We start from the raw sequence: 12,306 nt of genomic DNA, 5'->3' as shown, positions 1-12,306 counted from the left end.
TTACCTATGTTGACACGCCGACTGCCACAGTCTCCGACGATCCGAGGGTACCTGTGAAAAAAATTATACTCACCTGCCAGTGTCCAGAGATAAATCCACGTCCAGAGATAAAATCCTCGTACTTGGCAAAATAAAAACACGCACACCCGTACCAGCGGACTGAAAGGGGTCCCATGTTGACACATGGGACCCCTTTCCACGAATGCAGAGAGACCCCCCCGTGACTGCTGTCACTGAAAGGTCCCTTAAGCCAATCAGCGAGCGCAACGTCCTTGCACTCTGCTGATTGGCTGCGCTTCTGAGCTGTCATACAGCGCCACGCAAAGCCTATCCATTATATTCAATGGTGGGAACTTTGCGGCTAGTGGTGGGGTCACCCGCGGTCAGCGGCTGACCGCGGGTAACCCCACCACTGACGGCAAAGTTCCCACCATTGAAAGTAATGGAGAGGCTTTGCGATACGTTGTCTGACCTCAGACGCGAGACAGCCAATCAGGTGAGCGCCACGAAGTAGCGCTTCCTGATTGGCTGAAGGGACCTCAGTGACAGGAGTCACGTGGGGTCCCGGCATTCGTGGAAAGGGGTCCCATGTGTCAACATGGGACCCCTTTCAGTCCGTTGGTACGGGTGTGCGTGTTTTTATTTTGCCAAGTACGAGGATTTTATCTCTGGACGTGGATTTATCTCTGGACACTGGCAGGTGAGTATAATTTTTTTCACAGGTACCCTCGGATCGTCGGAGACTGTGGCAGTCGGCGTGTCAACATAGGTAAGTATGTGTGTGTCGGCAGTGTGTAATAAAGTTGTACCTGTCACGGTGTGTGTCTCCTGTTTTTATTTGGGTATTTTTTTTCCAGTAGTACTACAGGTACCAGCGGGCCCGTTTTTCTCCCGCATGCTGGTACTTGTGGTTCTCCAAGTACCAGCTTGCGGGGGAGGCTTGCTGGGACTTGTAGTACTACTGGAAAAAACAATATTCTGTCATTTTCCTCAAGGCTATCAGCCTCCCATCCGCAGCCCTTGGATGGGGGGGACAGCCTCGGGCTTCACCCCTGGCCCTTGGGTGGCTGGGGGGGACCCCTTGATTGAAGGGGTCCCCACTCCCCCAGGGTACCCCAGCCAGGGGTGACTAGTTGGATATTTAATGCCACGGCCGCAAGGCACTGTATAAAAGTGACCCCCGGCTGTGGCATTATCTGTCCAGCTAGTGGAGGCCGATGCTGGTGTAAAAAATACGGGGGACCCCTACTCTTTTTGTCCCCCATATTTTTTGCACCAGCATCAGGCGCAGAGCCCGGTGCTGGTTTTAAAAATACGGGGGATCCCATGTCAATTTTGTCCCCGCATTTTTAGAACCAGGACCAGCTCGAAGAGCCCGAGGCTGGTTATGCTTTGGAGGGGGGACGCCACGCCATTTTTTTCCGTTTTTTTCCCGTTTTCCCCCGTTTTTTTAAATCGCGGCAAAATCCGGCAAATCGGCCGTTTTTCGCCCGCGGGACTGTCGAATCCGTTTTTCATTGAATATGGTGAATTCCGGAAGCCACCTGCCGGAATTCACCTGTCGAATTGTGTCGAGTTAAAAAACGGCGATAATTTGCCGCGATTCGCCGCTAATTGCATATACCCCAAAGTACTTAGTGTTCTGAATACCATATTTCTCGCATAGTGCTGAAAAGTTTTGTGAAGCAATATCCCCAGAAATGTGAAGATGTCTTGTTATTCCCACTGTAACCCATAGATGCATATAGTTGGCCATACACCCCAAAGGGAAATTGGGGTGATGCCAAAGAGGTGTCAAAGGAGAAGGGTAGGGTGCCAATTCAAATTTCTTGTTCAGGCTATCCCAAGTTTTTAGTACAGATTGAATGTAAAGAGTTTCACCTACCGAGGATGGTCTCAAATGTGGAGGTCTCAAACCTCCTTTGCGGCTTTAAATCACAGATCTTCATGTATATGCCGTTACTACATGTTGCTATGCATGTCGTCAGTGTATACTTGCTTACTCTCCTGGAAATGGGCGTAAGACTCACGAAAATCAGGTAATGCTCCTGGCGCCCCGGAAGAGTGGCATTTCTCCCGGACAGCCGCCACCTGCCTGTACCCCCTTTGTAACTGCACACAACCTCCCACAGCCTGGGGGACCAATGATGCGATTCACGGTAAGTCGCATCCTCATGGCCCTGCCTCACAATGCCTGTAATCTCAGCACTGTGTAGCGGGTGCAGGTCCGCGATGATGCAATTTTGCAGACTCCCACCCCCCTCCCCCCCCCCCAGTCTGCCCCTACCCAGCATCACCCCCTCCACCACTCTCTTATGAGCGATTTATTAAAACTGGAAGTTTGGGCAATGAAATGGTGTATGAGGTTTAATGTGGAAAAATGTAAAGTTATGCACTTTGGTCTAATAATAAGGATGCAACCTACCAATTAAATGGGGGGAAAAATTGGGGAAACTGTATTAGAAAAGGATTTGGGGGTGTTCACTGATAGTAGATTTAGCGGCAACACACAATGTCAAAGTGCAGCAACAAAGGCAAATAAGATGTTAGCATGCATTAAAAGGGGAATTGAGACAAGGAATGAGAATGTAATTCTGCCACTGTACAAATCATTGGTGCGGCCGCATCTTGAGTATTGTGTACAGTTCTGGGCACCACACTATAAAAAAAGACATATTAGAACTTGAAAAGGTTCGGAGGCGAGATACCAAATTGATTAAGGGGTTGGATGCACAGGACTATGAGGAGAGACTTTCTAGGTTAGATATGTTTACACTAGAAATGAGACAACAAAGAGGAGATATGATTAATATTTACAAATATATAAAGAGGCAATATGCAGAGTTATCAGGTGATTTGTTTAGTAAGAGACCTCTACATAAAACACGCAGACACCCAATAAGGCTTGAGGAAAGGAAATTTTGTACTCAGCGCAGGAAGGGATTCTTCACTGTAAGGGCAATACGAATATGGAATACACTGCCAGAGAAGGTTGTAGAGGTGGACTCAGCCAATGCGTTTAAAAATGGGTTAGACAAATTCCTAATGGAAAAATATATACGAGGATATAGCCTTTTAACCTTAATAGAATAGGGAATATAACTCATGTTGAACTCAATGGACTACTGGTCTTTTTTTCTTTTTTCAACCTCACCAACCATGTTACTATGTCACTCCCCCAATATTCAGCACCATGCCCCCCTCCCCTCGCTGTGCCGAGCTGGCTGCCTCCTCAAAATCGGCAAGTGTGGGTCAGTGGCATGAATATGAATAGGAATATTCAAAATATGATGCGTCATGCATCCCGCCCACAGTGTTACATTTTCACAACACAATGGTGGGAATGTTACCATTGACCCTTATTTATGTTATGTTATATAAACTTTCCTTATTACTTATTTACAGTACTGACACATGTACAGTGCATTAAGGGCCTGATTAGGATGCAGTCGCATTGCAGACGCAGCAGCGATCCTTTTCCCTGATTGCCTCCATGGCCGTGCAGAATGGCTGCGGGAGCTGTGACCCTGGGGTGATGTTTTATGCGTATATGACATGCCTGCATTTTTGCAGTAGCTGTAGTGATAGATTGCGTCTAAAATGTTGCCCTTCAAAATGAAGATCTGCCCTCCTCATAGGTTAGGTGCAGGGTGCTGTAGCCAACGCTACAATTACAACTGTAGTTCGAAAATAGAAAGAAAAAAAAAGACACAAGCCTATGAATCTGAGCTATTTATTGGTGTTAATTTATTTTTGTTTGGGGAGTGTAATATCACTCAACACATCTGAAACATTTCATCTGTTATTAAGTAAATCAGCCCCTACGTCTGCCAGGAACATAATATAGATTTTTTTTTTTCAGAGTTGTTAGCAATTGGGCAAAATTATGTTGCACTGCAGCTGGGGCAGATATAACATGTGCAGAGAGAGTTAGATTTGGGTGGGGTGTGTTCAAACTGAAATCTAAATTGCAGTGTAAAAATAAAGCAGCCAGTATTTACCCTGCACAGAAACAATACAACCCACCCAAATTTAACTCTCTCTGCCCATGTTACATCTGCCCCACCTGCAGTACAACATGGTTTTACCCAATTGCTAACTTTTTGGGCTTGCTATAAACTCTGAACAACCCCCTTAGTTTTTCAACTAGTCAGAATGTTTTTCACACATACAGTACATCTTTCATTAATCATATTATAACCCTCACAAACCATAAATGTAAATGTTGGTAGTCAAATTGTTCTAAACTCCAGGGTCTGATACTCTTCGACATCAAGGAGGAGCTTTTGAAAAAGACCCATAAGGATGAAACGCGTTAAGCAGGATACATCATCCTACATCAGCGTCTGGACCTGTGCATGACAGACTGCAGAACCAGGAGGGGGGTCAGGAACCCACTGTTAAAAGAACACTGTTACATTACTCATTCCTGCTTCAATCTGATAGGCAAGCTTGGACTTTCAGAGTTTTAATTTATTTTACTTTGAAATGCCTTACTTTGATTTGTTTATGTAAGTTTGTCATTGTACTGTACAGTATGCAATAAGAGCAACTATCTAGGATAATGCACAAGATCTTATTTTCTTTTGGAATAATTTAGAGGAACGGGGGGGGGGGGGGGGGGGGAATCATGAGAATTGCTATTACTGAATAAGGTGCATATTGATCCCATGCAAAGTAAGGGCAGCGCACATGGGGTATATGGAGAGGTGCTTTGGTGTACCTAAATTGTAGAAGGTCTATTCACCATCCTCCAGTGTGCTGTGGTAGCACCAGGGTCTTTGAAGTGCATAACTGTCAATGTTAGATGTGAGGATGAACTAGAGGGCCTGGTACGGATTGGGCTTGTGCGACCGGCGGTTAGGAGACGGCCGGTCACAATACAGACGGCGGGATCCCGGCTTATTATGGTAAATATAGTACCACCTTCAGCAAACCAAGAGGAAGTCTGCTTAGAAACCTTTCTGCAAGCAGATCTGATTGGGCATTCTCAGGGGTTATGTAGCAAATACAGACTGAACTCCATTTACTACTATACAAAGGTTAACAAAAACAAATTATTCAGTATATGATTCATAAAATTATTTTTATTTTCACATCCCTTTACGTGCCCCTAATCCATGCTTGAAATTTATCCTAGAAGCAAAATGTTAAAGACAGTGTGCACATGCGCTCGTCCACATCTCATGAACTGGAGTGGTCCAATTTATAATCTAGGTCACACAACAAAGGATAAATGATAAGGACACACGTTTATGAATGAAATGGTAAAAATGCAAAAAATGACAATGTCAAGGGTTGTCACCATCTCTGCCAATCATATAGCAGGGATGACCAATGAGAGAAAGATCCCAAAATGTTGCAATTGTGAGGATCACTTCATCATTACTAAATGTGTGTTTCCTTATCCATGGTTGTACATCTGTCTGCAATAATATATATAGATGACTGGCTGTCAGTTCCAGCACCTGACACTGTGTTATGGTGGATGACAGCTTTATTCCACATTGCATAAGGATTGCCAAATGGTATTACGCACTCTTGTAAACAACGTTATGCACTACTTTGTGTCCCTCAATAGGAAACAAGCAGAAATACAACATCCTAACACTAAACTACACATAGCATTAGTGACAGCTCTGGTTCTGGGTGTGAGCAGAACCCTTATTCCAAATCCTGACATATAATTCTGAATTCAAAATCAAATAAAACACGGATTAAACTGGTCCACTATATACAGTAGTTTCCATTGTAAGGCCTTATATCCACTAGCATAAAAAATATGTATTTGCTAATGTATGCTGCTAATGAGTAAGATGCATGCAAAAGTAGGTGACATTGAAACCCAGTTTCCACTTTCACCATATCCAGTCACATTCATTCCGAGGCATTTGTCAGGCAGGGTAACTGGTGTTGGAATTTGGAGTGTTCATTCATCAGTGGTTATAACAAGCTCTAAGGGAGGTTACTGACATGGAAAATTATCCATTTAAATTAGGCACGTTTACTTTACATGAAAGGCCTGCTACAAAGTCTGCACTATAACCATAGCCTTAGATGAAGTTTACAAACATTCCTTAAATCTTTAACATTTTATTTATGGAATAAAATTCTCCACACAATAGAGTTTTAATGCTATTTATTGCCATCCCTGAAAATAAAAAACAATCCAACAAAATACTAAGAGATAATACCGTATTCTGTACTTTAGATCACCTAATTATAAATGACAATTTAGTCACAGCTGATATCACATTTTCTAATAAAAACTTTGCCACTTATCAAATGAAATCAGTCATTTTATATTCAAAGCGTTTCACAAATCGAAACTAAGATCAGCTTATTATTCAATGTACCATATGCAATATTCCACATTTTGGAGGATGGACATAGAAAGTGGAGCAGGGTATATCAGTTAAGTGGTTACATGCCAGTGACGACATTCTCCTGTTTAATACGGGCAGTGGCACATGCAGGGGGGGTTCTGAGTACCCAGAAACCCCAACAAACGCGAGAGAGGGCACCGTATTCTTAAACCTCACCCCTCGCAGTAAAATGCAGCGATTCACAAGTCAGTGTGTGTACATATATGTATGTATCGTGTATGTGTGACATATACATGTGTGTGTGTATATATATATATATATATATATATATATTTTTTTTTTTTTTTTAAAAACCTGTAAAAATCCTGCGTTTACCTCTAATGGGAAGTACATAGATGGGAGTTCTATTTAAGATGTGATGTTTCCCATAGCAACCAATCAGGTTCCAGGTATTATCTTCTGGAAGGTGATAGATAAATGAGAAGTAAAATCTGATTGGTTGCTATGGGCAACAACCCATGTTAAACAGAACTCCCATCTTAGTAAATGTACCCCATTGTTTTTTTTTTCTACTTTCATTTATACTCCTGGGCCTGTTTAGGATTTTTTTTATTAGGGAAAGAGATGGGGATGTAATGAGGTGCACTGTGCACAGTATTAAAACACGCAAAAAAAATAAAATAAAATCACTGAAAACCTAATCAGCTGTACAAATGATGTCAGCCAGGCCCTGGGGGAGCCCAGCCCAGTCACTGGAACCTCCAGTCATATTTGTCAAGGCAATGTCACATTTTTAGAATATGTATTGTCTGAATGTATTCCTTTCTCTCAGAAACAGGAGTTGCACTGCCCTTAGCCGTTCCTAATATTTATGAATATAATTTGTTATATAAAATACAGGATTAAATTTAGCATTTTTGAATGTTAGATTTACATGTTTAAACCTAAAACTACTCAACATTCCTTTCATAATTTCAATATGTTATTTGTTTAAAGCAAATTCTAGGTGGTAAATGATCACAAAGGTACGTGTGTCATTTAAAAACTGGCACAAATGGTACAAATCAGTGGAGGGTAAGCTGTATGATGTAGCATGTTTATAATAGAATGTTCCTTCTTTCCAGCATGCTTCCACAGCCTTTTATGCAGATTGCATAGATTACACATTCTATGCACTGTAGACACTAATGAGGCAGGTAACCTATGAGGTTGATATGAATCACACATACAATATTTAACTATTAGTGTAAGTCACTCGTGTGAATACAGCTGAGGCAGAAGAGCAGTGTCAGAGACTGTCCTTATAATAAACTGTATAAGAATTACTATGATAAATAGCAACATTTACCATGGAATTCTGTGCCTTAATGCTGTCACTAGTGGAACGGACAGAAATGTTGTGATAATATGAACAGGTGTCTATAAAAACAATCAAATCTTAATTATTATCCAGTCCTCAATAACTGCAACCAGTACAGTGTTAAGGGCCCCATACACTAGAACGATAATGCCCGATTTCAGACCAATTCGGACATTCGGGCCGATATATTGGGTGAAATCGGGCATTTTGGCTGTGTATCCGTTCCGATGCGCGTCCCCGTGAGCGTCGGATCGGATCCCCTAGATCGCTAGTGCTGCACTCGTGATATGTTGGTTCCCGCAGGCATGGCTGGGATCGCATACGATATATCGCATGCAAAATGTACCAAATAATTTGGAATCGTATGGAACCACTCCCAGGAAGCTCCCAGGAGAGTTCAGGGGAAATCCCCCCAACTTCAACCTTCAGACATATCGTCCTAGTGTATGGGGCCCTTTACAAGTGACATTGTGATACAGCGGACTATTCAAAAAATGACCTCACAAAATCATTGAGGCATGTCTTAAAAAAAAAAAAAAATGCTGGTGCTCTTAAAATGCTGTACTAATTCGTAAATAACACTGGGGTGCAAATGTTTCATCTAGGTTCTATAAAAAAAAAAAAACATGCCCGAAACCTACTGTATGATCCTATCAGCCAGCAGTAGTAGTGCAAAAAGTGTAAATAGCAGTGATAAAGGAGATCACTCACCAGTGAAACCCATCAGCAAACAAATCCAGCATCTTCAATTGTAGTGTAGGGCTAAAATTCCAGAACATGCAGCTTTTACAGACCTATTGTCTATGAATTATATATCTTGTAATCACCTCAAGCACCTGACGGGCTCCTCTTCATAGTGGACACTGAATTCTGTCTGTACCATCTCCTGATTAAGTTCCCCGATCTCTGTGGCAATGGTGTCAATGAGCTGGAAAGGAAGAGAACACACTGACGTGAGTTGGCTGGAAGAGGCGTGTTAGCAAACCCCAGGCAGGTTTGGTCACTTTCGTCTGAAGAGACAGCAACCACTGCATATCAGTACTGTACACCCTGAACTTCCCCAAACAGAATAAATGATGAATCAGAGCCACGGGCTCAGAGGATGCAGCAGAATAAACACTCCAAATTGTACAACGCACACACGCAAGACATGTACTGCCTGCCCTCTGTACTAAGAGACAACATCACTTAATATGTAGAAAACATTTACACTATTGAGTCAAGATCTTCAAAGATTATGACAAATTGCTCCACAATGACTTAGAAAACATGTATTAATGATGATGATCTTTTTGACAGTCCTCATTGTAGAACATAAATAAAGATTTCTTGATGGAACAGATAATTTATGAGACTACTTGTCTTACTGCATTGTTGAGCTAGGGGGCGTTGCTTGCTACTGGCTAATGGACAGCTATGTTCTGTGCCCCGGACAGGTTGGATAATAATAGTAATAACACCAGGGAGACGACTAGGGATGCTGCCTCCATCGATAATAATGGTGATACAAACCATCGATGGCAGGTTACTGCGAACAGCTACCATCAATGGTTTAAAAATCGTCCATAGACCATCAATGATTTTGAATCATCGGTGGTCGATGGACATCCCTAAGACATACACTAAATTATTAATGGTTAAAATAACGTTTTTATTTTGTTTTAAGTGACATTTGTTTGTATCGAATAGTATAATACCACATACATAAAGACAAATAAGAGACCCAAATATGTAATTGAAACAACGGTAAAAGAAAACAAATTGAAAACACAAAACAAAAAAACACCCAGTGCCCAAATGTGGTACATTGTACATTGTACACAGAGGACTAACTGATGTTATATACATGCGTAACCAACAGAGACAAATGTACGTGATTCCACACAGCATAATACTAGCATGTTAACATACCTCCCAACATGACCCTCTCCAGGAGGGACACAATGCTCTGCTTCTGGACTTTTTTCTTAATTTGTGATTGCCAGCACCTGTTTTGAACAGGTAAATGAATAAAGAAAGAAGTTTCAGCACAGGTGATGGCAATCATAAATTAAGAGGGAAGTCCAGAAGCAGAGCATTCTGTCCCTCCCAGAGAGGGTCATGTTGGGAGGTACGTGATAATACTGTACATGCTGCAAATTATATGCAAGTGTAGCTGACTGGTTGAACATGTTATTGCAATGGTCTCATCTGCAAATTTGTTTTACAGTTGGTTTATACAGAGAAGTAAAAAAAAAATATATAACCCAAGTCCATTACCATATAGAAATGTTAAGGTTTGGTAAAATACAAAAACCTTTAATAAACAGGAAAGCCTGAATTAAATAAAACATTAAAAAAGCACAATTTGAACTTTAATTTGCATATCAAGGTCAATTAGGAACTTTGTAATTTACAAATCATATACACCTTTTACACACAAGCCCAGTGTCAGACACAGGGCCTAATTCAGACCCGATCGTAGCCCTGCAGCTGACATGTGTGCCTGATCGTAGCCCTGCAGCTGACATGTGTGCCTGATCGTAGCCCTGCAGCTGACATGTGTGCCTGATTGTAGCCCTGCAGCTGACATGTGTGCCTGATCGTAGCCCTGCAGCTGACATGTGTGCCTGATCGTAGCCCTGCAGCTGACATGTGTGCCTGATCGTAGCCCTGCAGCTGACATGTGTGCCTGATCGTAGCCCTGCAGCTGACATGTGTGCCTGATCGTAGCCCTGCAGCTGACATGTGTGCCTGATCGTAGCCCTGCAGCTGACGTGTGCCTGATCGTAGCCCTGCAGCTGACATGTGTGCCTGATCGTAGCCCTGCAGAAGTACATAAGCATCACACAGCAGCGATGCTTTTGCACTTCAGGAGCAGCTCCCGGCCAGCGCAGCTTTTGCGCGCTGGCCGGGAGCTACTCGTCGCTGCTCGGGTCGCACGCAGCCACTGCGTCTACCCCCCACCACCATCAGCACGGTCTGGCCATGTCTGCGTTGGCCGGACCGTGCACACAAAACGGCGGCCAAACTCTGCTGTGCCGCTCCCTCCCAGCGAACGCCTCTGTCTGTCAATCAGGCAGAGGTGATCGCTAGGCAACAACAGCCGTCGGCTGTCAGCCATTCGCCGGCGCACTGCAAATCCGGCGCATGTGCACTTCTGACTTGATTGCTGCGCTGCGATGAACGGCAGCGTGCGATCAGGTCAGAATGATCCCCACAGTACAATCAACATGGAAACAACCCATGTTGCATCTCTTCTCACTACACTTCAGTCCCGGATAATCCCAGGTTGTCACCTTTTCTGCTGGACGAACATGGGTTCCGAATTATAGGGTCATCATTTAAAAGCTTCCGATCCACCAATTAGTTTCCTTGTTCATAAACCCATGTAGATTAACCTGGGTCCCCTCTTTCTTGCAGCGGCCTACTTGGCTCTGACCCAGTGCATGACCAGGTTTGTGAACCTGTAACAGATAACAAGGGCTGAACCATTTACATCAACACACGAGCTGGGTTTTTCCCTGCTCCTTGCTTCAGTGTGAAAGGGATATTATTGGTATTTTAGCTACTGGAAGTGTTAAATCGACATCCCATACATTAAAACAGGGGGGAAAGCAGGATTTGGATTTCTTGTTTGAATCGTTAGGATATGTCTGGATCCAGATCTTCCTGAGAACTTTTTAGTACTGGGCATAATCCCAAACTGAATTTTCAAGATTTACATAGATGGGGAAATTTTCAAAGTAATGCTGCACTCAAGTCTGCTGAAGATGCTGCTGCATTGTGTGATCAGATATAAATGTGGACATTCACCTGGTTTAGAGTTGACCCCATCTATGTAGCCCCAGCACCCCTATACATCTGCTCTTGAGAGAATTTGCACCAGCCCTATCCTAATACCCCTTTCACATCGCAAAAATACCCCGGTATCGACCCGGCATATTGCTGGGTCGACACTGATCAGTGTGCGATGTGAAAGGGGCTTGGAGAATTCTTGGGTCGCCTTACCCATTAATTCAACCCGGTTTTTAAGAAGGGTTATTCCCGGGTTGAATACTGGGTCAGTGGCAGTGTAAACAGGTTCGACCCGGGACACATTTACTACATAGGGAGAGGCAGCGCGGAGATGAGCTCATCTCCCAGCGCCAGCTCCGCCCCCCGCCGCTATGGCAACCGGCCCAGCATATTGCCGGGTCGGGAAGCCAGCGCTGAGTTTCCAATTCCGGATCCCACCCGGGAAGGATCCATTTACAATTCCCGGGTGGGATCCGGCATTGGAGGAGATGTGAAAGGGGCTTTAGTGTAAGATGCCTGCACGTGCTCACCTCTGAATAGCCTGCAATCTCCATATGTGAGAATGTCTAGTTGCTGCCCTGTTACACCCATTCAGCCGCAATAGTGATGCAAATGACTCTGAATTACTCCTACGTACACCCGGTTCTGATGCATGCACAGTTGCTAAAAATTGAGTGGTTGCTATGGTAATCTGAGGCTGCATCCTCAGACGCAGATTTTGGAATCACAGCTACATGCAGGAGGCGTCTATTTCCTACAGATGCCCCCTGCTGCATTTTAATTGTAATTACACAGCAGCTTCTTTGTGCCTCTGCAATTCCTCATAGACATGGCTAGACCAAA

At 43.5% G+C, this 12,306-nt stretch overlaps 1 protein-coding gene across 2 annotated transcripts in view; it reads right to left on the bottom strand.

Annotated features, from left to right (window-relative positions):
* Positions 1 to 12,306, bottom strand: part of RIN2 (Ras and Rab interactor 2) — a 333,537-nt gene that overhangs the window by 110,089 nt on the left and 211,142 nt on the right. Inside the window, exon 3 of one of the 2 annotated variants that reach the window (XM_063918164.1) lies at positions 8,514 to 8,614. In XM_063918164.1, coding sequence (XP_063774234.1) covers positions 8,514 to 8,614 — 101 coding nt within the window. The other variant, XM_063918165.1, reaches the window with a different exon arrangement.

This window comes from Pseudophryne corroboree, chromosome 4 (genome assembly GCF_028390025.1).
Source record: "Pseudophryne corroboree isolate aPseCor3 chromosome 4, aPseCor3.hap2, whole genome shotgun sequence".
Taxonomy (NCBI): Eukaryota; Metazoa; Chordata; class Amphibia; order Anura; family Myobatrachidae; genus Pseudophryne; species Pseudophryne corroboree.
This window is presented reverse-complemented; position numbering and strand designations above follow the sequence as displayed.